The sequence below is a fragment of the Natrix helvetica genome (genome assembly GCF_964273705.1).
Source record: "Natrix helvetica genome assembly, chromosome: 4".
In the NCBI taxonomy this organism is placed as follows: domain Eukaryota; kingdom Metazoa; phylum Chordata; class Lepidosauria; order Squamata; family Natricidae; genus Natrix; species Natrix helvetica.
In genome coordinates this window covers 61,240,030-61,259,289 of record NC_138550.1, presented here as the reverse complement: position 1 = coordinate 61,259,289, position 19,260 = coordinate 61,240,030, and the positions used below count along the sequence as shown (strand labels likewise).

Genomic DNA, 19,260 nt, shown 5'->3' with positions numbered 1-19,260 from the left:
TGGAGCCTGAACAGACTTAATAATCTTGGAACTGCGCTTTTTAACAAGAACTGCAGCACTGTTCCTCTCAGAGACTGTAGAAACCACCATTTACTCTGCTAGCTCCCTAGCCTGCCTTCCCACGTTTTCTCCAACTGTCACTGCTGCCCTTTCAGCTATAGTATTGGTGTCCTTAGGCTCCATGTCAGGTAACACTCGCGGGTGAAAAGGTTCAGGGGGTGTTAATCTGAGTGTGGAGATGTCTGGTGCAGAGTAGAAGCCCTTAACTGGGCTCGCCAATTCTAGGCTTGGAAGCGTAAAGCTCTGCTTACAGCCCCATACACACTGGCACTATGTTGTGCGGGATGCCAAGTACGGCCATAGGATAGCAGCGCGGAGCTATGTAAGGCTCATCGACTGAAAAGAACAGGAGTCCGAAACTCCGCTCGCAGTCCCAAACACATGCCGCAGGCTCTGTGGGGCGGTTAGTCTGGAGTGTGGAGGTTGTAACATTCAGTAGAGCCATTGGTTAGCGATGCAAAGCTGCGCACGTGACTGCTACCCTTCAATGTGGGGCGGGCAGCCTGAGGGTGGAGGCTGCAACGCTTGGTAGAGCCCTGGGTTAGCAGCACAGAGCTGCGCTTGTGACTGCTACCCTTTGATGAATTAATTTGGAGCATAAAGCTCGCAATATGGCTACTGTTGCGGCGAGCTGTCAAAGCGGAGCGCAAAAGCTGTAGTCAATGCTGCCGCACTGCACCGTTAAAGGTGTGAAGCCTCTGCAATTTGCAAGCATTGGCGGTTAGCTGTCAGTTGGCGTGCGAAAGATCCTGTAGTCAATACTGCCACCCTGCGCCTTTAAAGGAAGCATGAAGCCTCTGCAATTTGTAAGTGTTGGCAGTTAGCTGACAAAGTGAAGCACGAAAACTCCTGTGGACAATGCTGCCGCTCTGCACCATTAAAGAAGGCACGAAGCTCCTGCAATTTAGGAGCCTTAGTGGAGTGCAGCCTAACCTCAGATGTCAAAGCTAAGATGCCTGCTTCAGCGACTAAAGCAAGAGGAGATGAGTATTTGTGGAAGTTAAACCCTAAAGCAGCTAAAGTTAAGCTCCCCCACATCAATGCCCAGAAAAAGGGAAGGGCCCTGAGCGACCTGTGAAGAGTGGAGCGGATGCTGGACTGGAACTAAGCCAGACTCCCAAAGCCCCTTATGGAGCCCCTGGGGAGTTCCAAAAAGTAACGGAAGGAGGAATTTGACCACACTCCATGAAGAGGGGCCATTCTGCAGGCCAATAGAGAAGGGAGGAGCAGTGGATCCTTTTGAGATGATGAGAATCAGACAGGAACGCAGCCCCCCTTCTCCACCCATCAAAAGGAGACTGCAACCAGTGTCTCTCCCATGCAGCAGACAGGCTGCCCAGGGCAGTCAACCCCCTCCTTCCCTCCAAACTAGAGCTGAGGAAGATGGTCAGACATATCAAGCACAAGCATACAGAGGCCGACAGGAGGAGCAGTGCTGAATGAACCGCCCCGATTCAGGGGAAATTTGATGGAGACTCAGACCAGTTAGCCCTATTCCTTGACTCAGCTGAGATCCACCTAGAATGCTATGGACACCTCTACTCATCTCCCAGAGCCATAGTGAATACTATCGCAAAGGGGCTAGAGAGAGAAGCAAGGGAATGGCTGGCAGCCCTCCACAAATGGAAAGAATCCCAACTGCAAGGCGTAGATTACTTCTTACGACTGCTAGAGGCCAGATTTGAGGATGTGGAGGAGGACCCGTATGAGGAAGATGAGCTCAGCGACCAAAAGAAGAGGGGCCACCCCATCAAAAACCACATCCATGAATTTAGGAGAGTCCCGATACCAAGGCCAGAGCCACCACCCAGGGCACAACTGGAACGGAGCCGCAAATGAATCACCAACGCATCCCAGAAGGCCCTCCAGGCTGCAGAGGTCCCTCCCCACCCAGACGAAAGGGGGGAACCCCAGACAATGATGACCAGTCACCAGAATCCTATGACAGTGACGATGAAGGCGAAAACGACCCAATGCTGAGAGGAACATTTCACTCTTTCATTTTCCCAATATGCCTCACAGCTTCAAAAACAGGAAGCCAGGGGACTTTTCAAGCCCTAATAGACTCAGACTGCACTAGATTAGATGCTTGATCAACCTGACCACTGTCCTGAAACTGGAGATCAGAGCACAAAGACTGGCCCACCCAATCCGGTTCGAACAGGTCGATGGGTCCCTAATGGGGGGAGCCTATGACACCCACCTGACCGAACCAGTGAGACTAGAGATAGTGGAACACTGGGAAGTAATTCGATTCATAATAGCCCCCAAAATGACAGATGTAGTCATATTGGGGCTCTCCTGGCTAGACAAGTGGGGACCAACCATCAGGTGGCAAAGGGGTACCTACAGACTTAAGATAGAAAAGGGGCCCCAACCCCTTCCACGACAGCAAGCAGAAACACTACCGAAGCAGGGAAACCCCCAAAAGAGCCCACCAGAACAACTGGTAGCCACCTCCGACAAAACCCCAGAGACCAAACAGATCCCAAGGGAATATCAGGACCTCGCAGAAGTATTCAGCGAGACCAAGTGCGAAGTTGTGCCCCCACACACACAGTGAGGCAGATTGCACCATCAAAATCATCCCCAGGGCAAAACTACACAAGCCCAAACTGTACGCCATGAAGCTCCGGAAAATGCAAGAAATGCACAATATATAGAGAAAAACCTAGCACGGGGGTTCAATGAGCCAGCCAAGCCACGGGTCGCAGTGCCAATCCTCTTCGAAGAAAAAAAAGAATTATGAGACTGTATGTGGACTTTAGAGGAATCAATGCCGTGTGCGTACACAACCTATACCCCTTCCCCCTCATGAAAGACATGCTATCTCACCTGGCCAAGGGAAAAGTCTTCACAAAACTAGACCTCTGAGAAGCATACTACCAAGTATGGATCAGGGAGGGAGATGAGTGGAAAACAGTGTTCAACTGTCCCCCCACAGAGCTTCCAATTCAAAGTGATGCTGTTCGGACTGTAGGGAGCCCCAGTAGCATTCATACGTTTAATAAAAGAGGTGCTGCATGAGCACCTCTACAAGGGGGTCCTGGTCTACCTGGTTGACATCCTCATCTATATGGAGACCATGAACGACCACATACCCTGGGTCTGACAGGTACTGGAAAAACTTCTGGCAGCCAACCTGTACATCAAGCTATCAAAATGTGAATTCCACCATGCATGGCTAGACTATCTAGGTTACCGAGTGTCAAATGAGGGAATAGAGATGGAGTACAAGTCGTCCTAGGCTGGCAAGCCCCTCGCACTCGCAGACAGCTACAAAGCTTCCTAGGGTTCGCAAACTTCTACAGGCAATTGATCCCCTACTTCGTGAAGATTGCCAAAGCCATGACAGACCTCCTAAAGGCAGCGAGCCCAGGAACAAAACCTCACCTGGGACAACCTCTACAGTGGGAACTAACCTGCCAAGAGGCATTTGAAACATTAAAATAAATGTTTGCAAAGGAACCAGTGCTGAAGCATCCTGACCCGGAGAAACCCTTCGTGATCCAAGCAGACGCCAGTGACACGGCAGTGGGAGCAGTGCTACTCCAAAGAAACAGCAAGGAAACCTGAGCCCTGCGCCTACCCCTCCTGCAAGCTCACAGACACAGAGAGACGATGGGACTCATGGGAAAAGGAGGCTTTCGCGGTGAGATGGGTACTGCTAACCTGGCGACACCTGTTGAAAGGGTCCAGAAACTGTTCGAAGTCTGGATTGACCACAAAAATCTGGAGGCTCTCATGATCCTGTGGAAACTATCACCCGCTGGGCTTAATACTTCAACTGTTTCGACTTCGTACTAAAGCACATTCTAGGGGGCAGGAACTTTCTACCTGACGCCCTCTCCCATATGCCTCACTACGAATGGGAAAGAGAGCAGGTAGTGGATACCATAGTTTCCCCTACTCAAATAGCTGCCCAATGACCACCAGACGACAACACCGTGACCGGCAAGACCAATCAGCAAGCGACCTAACCACAAGACTCAAAACCAAACTGCTAGCAGACACTTGGTTCTGACACATCTTGACAAAAAGAGATGACCTTGCATGGAAGGGGACAACACTTTATGTCCCGGAATCCCTACGTACCCTAATTCTCCAGAGAAGCCACGATGCCAAACTGGCAGGCCACTTTGGGTTCCTAAAGACTTTACACTTAGACCGGAGGCACTTCTGGTGGCCCGGCATAAAGAAAGACGTAGACAGTTATGTAAAAAGTTGCACCATCTGCGCCACAATGAAAAGATGACTGGGAAAAAACTCTGGACTGCTGCAACCAGAAGCAGAGCCAACGAGGCCGTGGAAGGAGATTGCAATGGACTTTATAGTAGAGTTGCTGAAATGTGGGGGAAACACAGTGATTTGGACTGTAATAGACCTGTTCTCCAAACAGGGACACTTCATACCCTGCAGCGGACTACCCTCAGCTCACCAGCTGGCCAAACTGTTCCTGAATCAAATCTATCGCCTGCATGGAGTACCTCGAAGAATTATCTCAGACAGAGGGGCCCAGTTCATGGTAGAGTTCTGGAGGGAGTTCCTGCAGTCCACTGAGTCATCCCAGGGTCTTAACTTGGCTTTTAACCCGAGCACCAATGAGGGGGGGGGGGCAGAGAGATTGAATGCTACGTGAACTATCAGTAGTCAAATTGGGCAGACCTTCTGTGTTTTGCTGAGGTCTCTTACAATAATGCTGTTCACAGTAGCACAGTAACACAGGACTAACACTGCTCAAAGTAGTGAGCGGCATGAACTTTGTCCCAATGCCTGAGTATCCAAGGGATCCCCCTTCTCAGTCAGCTTGACTGATTGGATGTCAAAGCTAAAAGCAACCTGGGAGAATGTTAAAAAAGCGCTAAAGCGGCACAAACCTATAAGAAACAGGCAGATAAACATTGAGCTCGGCAACGTCCATTCCGGGTAGGAGAGAAGGTTTACCCCTCCACAAAATATTTGAGGTTTCGACTCCCTAGCAAGAAACTGGGGCCAAAATTTATGGGACCATTCTCCATAGTAAAGATCATCAACCCAGTCACAGTGCAATTGAAAGTGCCCCGACTGCTAGGGAAAATATACCCGGTATTCCATAGTAGCCTTTTTAAACCCATGGTCGAATTGACCAAAACACTACCCCGGGAGCCCTGGGAGCCCCCGGACCCTGTGATCATAGGGGACCAAACCCATTATGAAGTGCAACGAATCCTGGATTCGAGGTGGCACAGGAGAAAACTCCAATACTTAATCAAGTGGAAAGGCTACCCCTTGTCAGAGGCATCTTGGGTAGAGAGTAAATATCCAAGTTGATTGCCTTATAGCAAAATTCCATGCAGAAAATCCAAACAAGCTCGGGGGGGGGGGGGGGAGTGACGCAGCCTTAAATCCTATACCTGTACTCACATTGTTTTTGCTTCACACAGGTCGCTTTTGGAAACTGAGGAGAGCCAAATGTTAACTCATAAAGTTGCCATGGTGAGGAAATGGGGGAAGCGCATTCCACAAATACTTTCCGCTAGAATCGGATCTCAGATTACTAAAGCAGGCTTCTGAGGAGAATGTAATTTATGACACACTGAGGGGAGGGAAGAAACAGGGGCAAAGTTCAGCCATAATTAAAATGAGGTCAGATCTTTTGGAAACCAGCCGGGAGTCAGCTGGGTGGTAACTCACAGAATAATATTGAAAATTATTTTTAACTTTCCTCAAGTTGATCCAGGAATTCCAAAACAGAGGGATTTCGCCATGTCTGTCCTAGTTGAGGGACTGAGTCGAAAGTTGGGAAGCCCTAGCAACAGGGGTCTGTCATCAAAGATCTGACAGACAGGCTAAATAGATGAGGTCAACCCATTCCTTGATGCTATCCCCACTACAATGGAGAAACACCACCCCCTAAAATATGACATGACTGGACAGGGGAAACCTTTAGTTTTATTCCTGTGAGAACCATAGATGTTCTTTCATTACTGGTACAGCCTGTCTACTCCAGAAAATTGCTGTTAAATTCTGAGGAAGGGATAGTTCTCCTTTCAAAGGTATTCACATGCAACACGTTCCAAGCAATATAATCTTGAGTAATACAAGTATTGTATTTTTGGAGTATAAGATGCATCTTTTTCCCTCAAAAAGAAGGCTGAAAATCTGGGTGCGTCTTATACACTGAATATAGCATTTTTTGCCTCCCGGAACCCTGCATCTTCACCAAAATTGCCGTGCATAGCCTTTAGGCTTCCACAGTGCTCCTGGAGGGCAGAAATGAGCGAAAAGCAGGCCGGTCTTTGCTCAATTTCCCACCTCCCCCAACCTCCAGGAGCACTCTATAAGCCTCCTAAAGGCTATGCATGCCCTTTTTGTGACCAAAAAATGGCCCTGTTTTGTGAAAAACGGGCCATTTTTGCTCATCCCCCCCCCCCCAGCACTCTACGGGCCTCCTAAAGGCTATTCATGTCCTTTTTTTTGAGAGGTCTGCAGAGGGCAAAAACTTTTTTTTTAATTTGCCTCTTCAAAATCTTGGTGTGTCTTATACTTGATGGGGGGCTTATATTCCGAAAAATACAGTAGTTATATAAGTGTTCTACAGTTTAATGGGAACTCATATTGAATCAAGAGATTTGGAAACTAACTCCTTGAAAAGTTTACTTCTAGAATTTCTACCTTGCTTATGTTTACAGTTGGGTAAAACCATTTTTTTACTCAAGGCAACCTGGACAAGTGTGATGGAGAATACATTGGTGTATTTTCAAGATCTGAATTCCAGACAACAAAGAATAATGTAGTTCATTTGGTGAACAACTTTTGATCAATATCTATTCAAAGAGATAATGGGCTTACCGTGGGGGCTGGCAAAGTTTGCATTTTGTCCCATTGTGATTCCAAGTGATGAAGGAGAAGGAGTTGGGCCAAATGATGCTGGTGATGGTGCTCTTAATGCTCCACTCGGAGAATTTGCAGCATGCAAAGTTCCTAAATATAATGTAAAATAATAAGCAATTATTTTTTTTATAAATACTTCTTTTAAACTTTAAGGATACAAATATGTGAAGAGATAATACTTTATATAAGCAGAGAATATGGAATTTTTCATTAACTGACTGTAAGAAGGGGAAAAGTCATTCAATACTATTGCCAAAAGCTGTGATAGGATGATCATAACTGTCTAATAAGCTACATTGGGTTGAACAAACAGCTAAAACATTTTTAGTAACTACAATGTCTTTGTTCATTGATCCTGTAGCTTAATTAACAAAGCTGTGATTACACAAATCCAGCCAATCCAAAAAGCCATTTTACCTGGTGACTGGGTGAGCATCATTGAAGGTGAAGGAGTAACAGTGTTGTGATAGGAGGTGGGAGGGGATGTCAAAGGATAAGCTGCTGATGCTCCTGTCTGTTTTGAAGACTGCTGATGTAAACATATTATTAGATATATAATAAAATACAGATTTAATGTTTATTTCATCAACATCTAATATTTGAAACAATTCATATCTAGTGATGATTCTTTCTCAAGGATAGGTAATTATTGTCAGTAATCCTGAAAGGAAACATGATTAGATGAACTAAATCTGCTTTACTGTAACATTAACAGAATCTTCCAAACCTCTGACTGAAAATGTTAACTATCTGATCAGTTCAGGTGGGTTGTTTTCTCTGAATATTAAGCAATGCAAGTTCCATCTAATTGTTCCCTAGATCACATTTCTTTTCCTTGTCCCCCATGGTCATCCATACTTTCTATTACAATTTTAGGCCAGTCTTTAACTAACATGTTTGGATGAGGTGGCTTCCCGAAGCTCCAACTAGTAGTGAACTACAACCATCATTGTCCAAAAGTCCGACAGGAAAGGATACCGGCACTCAGCCACGCTACCTCCTCTGACGCTGCTGATCCCCGACTGCAACACTATCAGCCAAAATGCCACAAGAGTGGCGTACCAGCTCTTTTGGCGCCAAGAGAAAAGACCACAAAATTTAAATCTTGAAAATGGCACGAGAGCGGTGGACCAGCTCTCCAGCGCCAAAGGAAACCAACACAGGTTTGCAACAAACTGAAAGTGGTACAAGAGTGACGAAACGGCTCTCCAAGTGCTGGAAAACAAACCATGGCTCCTTCAATTAAAAAGGGCGCCGAGATTGGTGCACCAGTCGCCCAGAGCCCAAAGGGACATTCTGCGGTTGAAAAAGGGCTAGCCCAAGTGATCAGGCACTATTACCTGGCTGCAAAGATCCCACTCTAAAGTTGAAAGAAAATCAGTAAATGGTGGTGGCAGTGGTTCTAGCTGCAGACCGGGCAAACCAGCACATTCACCTGCAGCCAACATCAAGGAATCAAACCAATAATTCCTGGTGAACTGGCCTGGAAAAATCTGCACGATGTAGGAGAATCCAAGCTGGTAATTTAACTTTTGTTTAGACTGAGCTGGAGAAAAATTGATTATGTCTCTCTAGGCAGACTGAGTTGAAAAAACTAAGCTCTGTTGAGTAGAGGAGGAGTGGTCAAGAAATTTCTAACTCAGTCTCTGGGCAAGCAGACAAAAGTTAACCCATACTTGGGTTCTCCAAGCAGCGCACAGGAGAATGGGAATTTTTCAACTGCTGATAGTTGCAAGGAAACAGATTATCTTGATTTATTTCTAAGTAGGTTAAGGATGGACCATGGTATGACATTTGGTGATTGATAGAGAGTGTGACGCCACTGTTATTTTTTACCACCTGGCAGCTTTCAATACTATCAACCATGCTATCTTTTTGGATTGGGAAAAAGAAAAATGCTTTTGTAATCTTGTTTTTCTTGCTTGGATAGTAGGGCCTCCAGAACAGGTACCCTCAAAATGGAAATTATTATACAGTGTCTTTCAGATTTCATTCTGTCTCGTGTTTTTTATATGTAGGAAATGAACAGGAGATTTGAAACTGGGTGTTACCAGTATGTTGACAATAATAGTTCCCCCGAATGCCTTTCTGCAGTTATTAATTGGCTAATCTTCACCCTAATAAACTTGGAATTGAATTCAGATGAAATAATGGTGTTTATTATGAGGAACCATAACCTAGAAAGGTGATAGATCTGCCTAATCTGAATGGAATTGTACCATTCTATAAAGAAGAGTTTGGGGATATTTGTGAACATAAACCTCACTCTGGTTGAGGAAAGAAACAGAATGTTTTTCTTCAGTTTTGTTTGATAGGCAAACATTTTTGAACCCAATGACAAAACTATTACACACATATAATAGCTTGATATGAAATGTTTTTTTACATAAACCACTGACAGACTTTGACAGTCAGCTAAATAAATAAAATCTACATGTCTATTTCTATAGAATAATATTTTCCTCCTTATTGTAATATCAAGGATGATTTTATCACATCCTGTACTTTATCATATCTACCATTCCTGAAATCCCATCAGCGTTTGCTTTTAAGAAGCTTTTGTTTCTTGCTTTTGCTTCTTGGAGTCATTTTTCTTTTAATTTTCAAATTAATATGGCATGTCTTTTCCATTTCAGTCAGTAATATACATACTACTTTAACATTGAAAATTAATATCCATTCAAATTTATTCTAAAAATAACGCCTTTCGGATACACCATACCAGCTAAGGAATAAGGCAACTGTCTTATACCAAGCCAACAGATCAAACTGTAATGGTATGTGGGAATGATCTTGAAAAAAAGGAGGAAGAGCCCAGGCTAGACAATGGTCAGAAAAGTGGCAGCTGAATCTACAAAAAGAATGGAGGTATAGTAAACATCTCAGAAAACACCCTGCCTAGGACTGTATAAGCAAGATTGCAAAGATTCTGTTAATGTAACTTTACAAAAAAAAGGTTTTGCTAGTACTTCTAGGTGTCCTTCTTGTGTGGACTACCTCACAAGGCTGCCATTAATCTTGCAAATCTAAGACTGGCAGAAAATCTCCCTTGGAGTTTTGGAAATGGCTTGTGATCCTCATGGAATTCCTCAACCAGCCAGCAGCAGTGATGTTGCAACACTAGCAGTAAGTAGCTGTACAAGTTACCCATTTGCAGAATACCATGATACAAATAACATAACAGCTGAGACAGAATTTGCATCAACCTAAGCAGCATAACAAGTAGCTTTTCCTCCTGTCTCCTAAGGTCATTCCACATACCATTGCAGCAATGATCCATCACCAACTCTGTTATCTAAACTGAATGTCATCCCTCCAGGATTTTAGCCCGAAATCTAATATATCCTCTTCTTGAGAATGGAATTGAACTTCTGACCTTTTTATTTGAAAAATATTATCTTCAGTTACCAAGCTAGGGTTTTTACCTTATTGTTTCTCCATTTGTATTATCTTACCAGATTGGAGTAAGAATAGGCATTTGTCCCAAATGATCAATTTAACAATATTTAGTCTAAAATACTAAATTTGTGCATGCATATATGCTACCTGCTGCTGTGGCTGAAGTTGTGATATCAATGAATCCATCATGTCCCCTCCAATAGGAGATGGTGGATTATCATCTTCATTGACTGATCGTCTTCGTGCATCTTGATTGCTGTCAACGAACATGTTCAGGAAGGTCTGTGAATTCAACATTTTCAAATTTATGACAAGACATGCATAAGAAGGCAGGTAGAAGTTACAAACATGGAAGGTGGAGACTCTCAGACAAGTAGAATCCCCCAAAACAAAGAAAGAAGTACACTCTTTCCTGGGGTTGGCAGGATATTATCAACTCTTTATCCCCCCATCTCTCTACAATTGCCAGCCCTTAACGAACCTAATCAGAAAACAGAGCCCCCCAAGATAAGGTGGACAGAAGAATGCTAGGAGGCATTTGAAAGGATAAAGAATGCTCTGTGTGGAAAACTGGTGCTGGATTTTACCCAACCACTTGTTGTACAATTAGACACGTACAATGTCGGTTTAGGTGCAGCACTGATGCAAAATCACGAAGGGATGGACACTCTGTAATTTATTTATCGAAAACACTCATTCCATGAGAACAGAACTAAAGTACCACAAAGAAAGAGGTGTATGAATTGAAATGGGTGATCAATGCTCTGTGTGGGTATGTCTCGGTTTGGGAATCCATAGTGATTACCAACCATCAGCCCCTCACATGTTTACAGAAGATGAGGGACACAAACATATGCCTGATTTTTTTTTTTTGCATATATAAAAAGGTTTGACATATGTGGGAGGACAGGCTGCCTAAGATTAGTTAGCCCCTGGGCTGATGGGGCCTGCCCCTTTAAGACCTTTCTTCAGCCAGCCCAGCTACTTATCAGAGAGCAGCTATAAAAGACCAGAGGCAAAGCAGCTGGGTGTGATGGTGGTGTGATGGTGTTTGTAGTTGTTGTGGTGGAGCAGTTGGTGTTGAAGAGTTTTGGGAGTGAGAAGGGTTATGGGTTTCACTTTTCTATATAGGATAATATATATTTCAGATTAGGAGAACTGTAGTTTACTCCTGATAGTAAAGAGCAGTGGTAGACCTGAGAAGAGTGTGAAAACAAATTGGGATTACTAGCCAAGGATCTGCTGGTGTTGCCTAAAAGCCAGGGAGACTGGAGTGGGCTTTTTGGGATGTTGGAGCCCACTGAATGGGGTACAAACAAAAGAACCCTGTGACAACATGTATTTAATTATTTATTAAATGTTTACACTGCCCATCTCATGAGTGACTCTGGGAGGTTTACAATAACATAATAAAACAATATATATTGTCATTACATCTTTCAAGATACACTAATCTCAAAAGCAACATGCTATAGTTTTAAATTATTAATATTTTAGATATTTACAGCAGTGTCTTGCTAGATCTCCAAAGGTTAATATGTAATAGTGTGAATTATATGTTACAAACTATCAGAAATGACATATCAATGTGATTGTTTATTTTTACCACATGAGCATCAATTATCTTTTTCATTTATGAAGATCCATTGCAATAAACCATTCTACCATTTCAAAACTATGACTTGGCCCAGGTTACTGAAAATATTGTGATATTAGCTGCATTATCAGAACTCTAAAAACTATAAAGTTTTTAAAAACAAAGTTTTAATAAAGTGATTAATAAAAGTTCTAATCACAGACTCATTTATTCAACCCTGTGCTATTCCTGGAAACATTTCTTCAAAATTTAGACAAAATTGTCTAATCCTGTTACCAGAATGTTTAAATTGTGAAGCCAGAAACTAACTGAACTATAATCTACTCAGGCAAATGTTCTAGAAAGCCAGAATACAATTCTGAAGCGCCAAAGACAAGATAATGAATATTATCTTTATTTCCTTACCACTGAACGTGTTAGAAGCTTCAACATTAAACATGTATTTGAAAGCACCTTCCAAATAATTTTACCTCTTACATAAGATATCTGAAACATTAATGATCCCAGTCAATATTCTAATTTTGCTACAGAATAAATACTTAAAGAACAGTCACCTTCAATCCTGGTGCAGGATAAAAGCCTTCCACAATTTTACTGTTGTCAAAAAGACTATATGCTCCATCACGAATTGCCACCACTCCACGGCTCTGGCAATAAATATCTATGCAATACATATTCCTAAAGGCCAGCCTGATGTGTGTGGGCGACTGAGGCAGAATTGAGAAGCACTGGTAAGCAGTGTTAGTACGCTGTGTCAATCCTAGCATTGGCACAGTGGGAAGCTTATTGATAGCATTTAATGGAGCCTGAGTATCATATAAAACCTGCAAATAAAAGCAACAGTTGTTTAGTTATAATTGTATGATAGGTAGGCACATGTATTGATTCTCCAGAAATAAATATGATCAGTTGCTTTTATGCTTCTATTCGTAACAACCAAATGAAGAAATGGCATTACAGAAGTCACTATTTTTAATGCCATTGTAATGGTCACTAAATGATCTGCTGTAAGTCAAGGACTGTTCATTTAGTGACCGTTTGAAGTTACAACGGCACTGTAAATAGTGACATGACCATTTTTCACTCTTGATTGTAGATTTACAAAGTTTTTTTTATTTTTTCATTTTCATAACAAATAAACACATGTATACCGTGTTTCCCCGAAAATACGCCAGGGGCTTATATTTTTTTGACCCACGAAATATGGCCTTGGGCTTATTAAAGGGGAGGGCTTATTATTTTTGGGTTGCCGGGCGGCTGCTCCCTTGTGCCTGGTTTCCCGAAGAGCCGGGCACAGCCTCAGGGTCGAATGGCTGTGTTGCGCTGTTGCAGCAGCAACGCAGCAGCCATGAGGTGACGAAGCTTATGAGCAGCCGCCCGGCAACCCCCCTTTCCAGCCGTGTATAGTGCCGCTCACCGACCTAGCAGTACCCGGAAGGCACCAAGCAACGCGAGCACCTGTTCGCTGCCCTCCGCCTCCCGCGGCTCGGTGCCTTCGGAATGCCCCTAGGTGAGTGAATGGGGCTCTGCATGGCTGGAGGGGAGTTTTGCAGCGGCTTTTCCTCTCCCCGCTCGCGCGAAGGGCATCTGCGCTGCTGGCGCCGTCCGCCGCTTGGTTTTTTTTTTCAAAGCACGGAGGATGGATGCCGCTCTGGAAGTACGCTCTATGGTTGTGGGCTGCAGATTGTACAACCATAGAGCGTACTTCCAGAGCGGCATCCATCCTCCGTGCTTTGAAAAAAAAAACCAAGCGGCGGACGGTGCCAGCAGCGCAGATGCCCTTCGCGCGAGCGGGGAGAGGAAAAGCCGCTGCAAAACTCCCCTCCAGCCATGCAGAGCCCCATTCACTCACCTAGGGGCATTCCGAAGGCACCGAGCCGCGGGAGGCGGAGGGCGGCGAACAGGCGCTCGCGTTGCTTGGTGCCTTCCGGGTACTGCTAGGTCGGTGAGCGGCACTATACACGGCTGGAAAGGGGGGTTGCCGGGCGGCTGCTCATAAGCTTCGTCACTTCATGGCTGCTGCGTTGCTGCTGCGACAGCGCAACACAGCCATTCGACCCTGAGGCTGTGCCCGGCTCTTCGGGAAATCAGGCACAAGGGAGCAGCTGCCCAGCAACCCCCCCTCCCTCTTCAGCTGGGCACAGCGCTGCTGACTGACCTAGCGGTACCGCGAAAGCACCAAGCAACGCAAGCGCCTTTGCCCCCACCTCATTCCCGTGGCTTGGTGCCTTCGGGATACCGCTAGGTCGGCGAGCGGTGCTCTGCCTGGTCGGAGGGTGGGGGGGATTGTCCAGAGGGTTTATTTTCGAGGGTGGGCTTATATTTTTGCGCACGCGAAAAATGTCGCAAGGGTTTAGTTTCAGGACAGGTTGTATTTTCGGGGAAACACGGTACTATTACATAACCAACATCATATTATATTATTAAATGTTTACATCAATTTGTCTTACCATCAATTACCAAAAACAATTATTGGCTCTTCTTTTCTCCATGCACCATATTTGTACCCTATCCATCACTTTCTTCTCCCTCTCTCCTCCTCCCTACCTCCTTTCTTCCCTCTGTTGTCCTTCTCTTCTCTACTTCTCCTTCCTCTCTCCCTTTTCCACTCCTTTCTCTCCTCCTCTTCCCCCCTCTCCTATCCCTCTCCTCTTCCCTTACCTCTCTCCTCTACTTTGCACTCTTCCTCTCATTTACTTGGTGTATTTCAGCCTCTGAGCAAGTTCCATCTTATGATTGTTGTAGCAACTTCATGATCACATGGACATTTGGATGAGTGACAACTGACTCACCTTCTGACGAGTGAAGTCAATGGGGATACAACATTCACTTAACAACCGTGTTACTAATTTAAGAACTGTAGTGATTCACTTAATAAATGTGGCAAGAAAAGTTGTAAAATGAGGCAAAACTCACCTAACAAATTTCTCAGTTAGCAACATAAATTTTGGGCTCAACTGTGCTCCCAAGTCGAGGACTACCTATATTATATAGTAGTAAGAATGCAGAACTAAACAGAAGTATAATTGCTGGTAAAAGTCTTCCTACTGTATTCCATATAAAGTATTATGATCTCATGTGCAAAAGCATCATCCTTTCAAGGTTCTAGGACTGTTCGCCTCGTACCCTTCGCCGCCCCTTGTTCACCCCCATGGTTCCTCCCCCAGACATTAACCCCTACCATTTCTCCTCCGCTGAAATGCCCCTAGCTATTTGCCCTGGCCAATGGGCCCCAGCCTCTTCAGTCCCAGATCCTTCATCACGTCCCATTAGGCAAAATACTGCTCACCCCGGGCTTTTGGGCTCAGGAGATAGTTCGCCGCCAGCCAATCGGAGGAAGGGAAGGGAGAAAGAGAGAGAGAAAGTGTTCCATGTTGAGTTTCCTCTCTGGAGTTTGTTTCTTCGCCCAGTCGCCTTGGTCCGAGCTAGAAAACCTTTTGCATCACCCCCCCCCCCCCCATGTGACAGGACGACACAACAGCATCAGGAAAGTTAAACACAACCGGGTTGGGGTGTGGAGGTTGCATTTGCCAACACCACCCCTACTGAAAAGCCCTTTGGATTCCCCCCCCCTTTGCTGGAAAACCCTTTGGATCTCCTCCCCCCCACCCCAGATGTGACAGGACAACCCAAGGGCCATAGGAAAGTTAAACACAACTGGGTCAGGTGTGGAGGTGCAGAGCTTTGGCAGAAGATAATAATAATTGATTGAATCAAAGTTGAGCCAACAAGCCTTCTGTCTTTTCTCTGAGCTGCTCTTTCCCCTTCCCTCCCTTTCCCTTTCACTTCTGTGGAAAGAAACCCTAGTGCTACAGTAATTATTCCTCAAATCTTTGGGAATATGTTATCATCTACATAACATGTGTAGCTGGTATTGTGGTTGGAAGAGAGTTCTTCTAAGTAGTTAATTTGCAACAGTAGATTAGATTCCTACTTCCAGCAAGGGTTTTCAGGGTTTTCCAGCAAGGGGCGGGGGGGGGGGGGGGGAAGGGTTTTCCAGCAAAGGGGGGGGGGGGGAAACAAACCTCAGAGAGGAAACTCAACACAGAACACATTATCCCTCCCTCTCTCTCTATTTCTCCCTTCCCTTTCTCCGATTGGCTGGCGGCGAACTGTCTCCTGATCCCAAAAGCCTGGGGTGAGCAGTATTTTGCCTAATGGGCCGTGACGAAGGGTCTGGAAGTGAAGAGGCTGGGGCCCATTGGCCAGGGCGAACAGCTAGGGTTGTTTCAGCGGAAGAGAAATGGTAGGGGTTAATGTCTGATGGCAGAACTTGGGGGCAAACAAGGGGCTGCGAAGGGTACGAGACAAACAGTCCCATTCCGTCCTTTCAACACTTTCCCTATTTCAAATGAAAAACTCTCTTTTGACAAAAGAAGTTACCTGTAATAGTTGGACAACATTTGGTGATTTATTAAACATCTCTTGGAGCTGATGCAGAATAGTATTATGACAATTACTGCAACCTGAGTTTGGTCCAACGGTTCCAAGAGATATGTGGAATTTTTGGTGAACAGAGTTCCATTGAATGCTGATCTATAAATACAAAAAGTTTCAAAAAATTATACGATAGCAAGAAACATTGTTTTTGTGATGTGTGTGTGTGTGTATGTGTGTGTAGAGACAGAAGTTACAGAAACATGTCTATTTTTTATATTCCAAGCAAATTATTTTCTATCTAGTAAATACAGGTGAAACTCGAAAAATTAGAATATCGTGCAAAAGTTCATTTATTTCAGTAATGCAACTTAAAAGGTGAAACTAATATATGAGATAAGACTCATTACAAGCAAAGCAAGATAGTTCAAGCAGTGATTTGTCATAATTGTGATTATGGCGTACAGCTCATGAAAACCCCAAATCCACTATCTCAGAAAAGTAGAATATTACATGCAATCAATAAAACAAGGATTGTACATAGAACAATATCGGACCTCTGAAAAGTATAAGCATGCATATGTACTCAGTACTTGGTTTGGGCCCCTTTTGCAGCAATTACTGCCTCAATGCGGCGTGGCATGGAAGCTATCAGCCTGAGGCACTGCTGAGGTGTTATGGAAGACCAGGATGCTTCAATAGCGGCCTTCAGCTCTTCTGCATTGTTCGGTCTCAATTCTCTCATCGTTCTCTTGGCAATGCCCCATAGATTCTCTATGGGGTTCAGGTCAGGTGAGTTTGCTGACCAATCAAGCACAGTAATCCCACAGTCATTGAACCAGGCTTTGGTGCTTTTGGCAGTGTGGGCAGCTGGAAAATGAAGTGAGCATCCCCATAAAGCTCATCTGCAGAGGGAAGCATGAAGTGCTCCAAAATCTTCTGGTAGACAGCTGCGTTGACCCTGGTCTTAATGAAGCACAGTGGTCCAAACTCCTTTTGCTCAATGGTCCAAAGTCCTCTTTTCTGATGAGAGCAACTTTTGCCAAAAGCACTAAAACCTGGTTCAATGACCATGGGATTACTGTGCTTGATTGGCCTCTCCATTCTTTCTCCATACTCTGGATCCTTGTTTTCCAAATGAGATGCAAAAGTTGGTGCCGCTCTGGCGATTTATAGGTGCCTTGGTGGCCACATTGTCTGTCATCAGGAGAATGTGCTGATGCAGAATGTCCCGGTGAAAATGTCGTAGGGCAAGTCTCGCTGCCTGCAGCTCCAAGAAGTTGATTTTGCAAGCTGCTTCGGCTGGAGACCACTTGCCCTGAGTTACTCGGTGTCCCATGTGCACCCCCCAACCGGCGAGGCTGGCATCTGTCGTGATGACCACTCTCGTGGGTTCCTTGAAGAGGTGACGTTTCAATAGAGCTGTCGATTTCCACCACCTGAGGGACCTCTTCACGGTCGGGGGAATCCACACCTTCATGGATGAGTTGCTCCTGTTGGCTCTCTGATGGGGCAGGAGAAGCCACTGTAACTCTCTGGAATGAAGGTGTGCCCAAGGAACGACCGAGATGCAGGAGATCATCTTCCCCAACAGTTGCAACAGGAGTAGTACGGGGATCTGCCTTGCTCTTAGTACCTTGTGGGTCAGGGACACTAGGCTGTCTATCCTGTCCTGGGGGAGGAACATCCTGCAAGCTGAGGTGTCTATCACCGCCCCCAGATGGATAAGCTTGGTAGTTGGGGTGAGATGACTTTTTTCCAGGTTCAAGGAAAACCCGTGGTTCCTGAGGGACTTCATGGTGATGTGGAGGTCCCGTAAGGCCTGTTTCCTGGACGACGATTGGATGAGAATGTCATCCAGGTAACATTGAAGCCTTACGGGCCTCCATCTGAGTTGTGCTGCGACCACTGACAGGACCTTTATGAAGGTCCGGGGTGCCGACGACAGGCCGAATGGAAGGGCCCTGTACTGAAAGTGTCGGCCGGCATAAAAGAAGCGCAGGAAACTTCAGTGTTGTGGGCGAATGGGAATGTGGAGGTAGGCCTCCTTCAAGTCAATGGACGTGAGGAGGTCCCCCTGGCGAATCCCTGCTAGGATAGACTGAAAAGACTGCATCTTTTCAGTCGGGCCTACGGCTGATGCTTTGCAATGCAAGGTCCATAACCAACAAGGCCGCCCTCATTAATGAGTTGATCTCTGAGGGGGAGCTAGACCTTGCAGGGATAACGGAGACCTGATTGGGCCACGAGGGTGGTTTACCCCTCGTGGAAATGTGCCCACCAGGTTTCCGTGCATTCCATCAGCCTCGGGCCCTGGGTAAGGGTGGTGGGGTGGCGGTAGTTATACGGGAAGGTCTAGAGCCGAGGGAGTTCACTGTTCCTCAGATATCCGGGTGTGAGTCCCTTGGTGTGAAATGGGGCCCAGGGAGGCAGTTGGGTTTGCTGATTGTATACTTGGCTCCTCGCTATACATCAGCAGCCCTGCCCGAGCTCCTCGAGCTGATCTCGGAGACGGCGGTTGAGATCCCCAGGCTTGTGGTTATGGGGGATTTCAACCTGCCGTCGACGGGAGCAGCGTCTGAGGTAGCTCGGGAGTTCATGGCTTCCATGACAGCCATGGGCCTGACCCAGTTAATTCAGGGCCCCACACACAAAGGAGGCCACACATTGGACCTTGTTTTTGTATCTGAGCAGTGGACGAGTGATCTGGGTAGAGGGGATTTTACTGTTACACCCCTGTCATGGTCAGATCACTCATGTCTCCGGCTTGACTTCCCTGGCGCTACCCCCCACCGCGAGGAGGCGGGACCAGACGGTCCACGCTGGTACCGCCCCAAGCACCTGATGGAGCCGGATAGGTTCCAGACGGAGCTTGGGCCATTACCTGTAGCCCTGACCCGCGCTCGGTCGGAGGACCTAGCGGCCGCCTGGAATAGGGCGGCGGCTGGGGCCTT

The 19,260-nt window shown here is 45.7% G+C and overlaps 1 protein-coding gene across 3 annotated transcripts in view; it reads right to left on the bottom strand.

The window, feature by feature from the left end:
• MED14 (mediator complex subunit 14) overlaps nt 1-19,260 on the bottom strand; it is a 106,397-nt gene that overhangs the window by 21,640 nt on the left and 65,497 nt on the right. For 2 of the 3 annotated variants that reach the window (XM_081951692.1, XM_081951694.1), the window contains exons 20-24: nt 16,313-16,465; nt 12,484-12,753; nt 10,480-10,614; nt 7,351-7,462; nt 6,892-7,023 (exon numbers count right to left, since the gene is read on the bottom strand). In XM_081951692.1, the coding sequence (XP_081807818.1) occupies nt 6,892-7,023; nt 7,351-7,462; nt 10,480-10,614; nt 12,484-12,753; nt 16,313-16,465 (802 nt within the window). The remainder of the gene's footprint in view (nt 1-6,891; nt 7,024-7,350; nt 7,463-10,479; nt 10,615-12,483; nt 12,754-16,312; nt 16,466-19,260) is intronic. The other variant, XM_081951693.1, reaches the window with a different exon arrangement.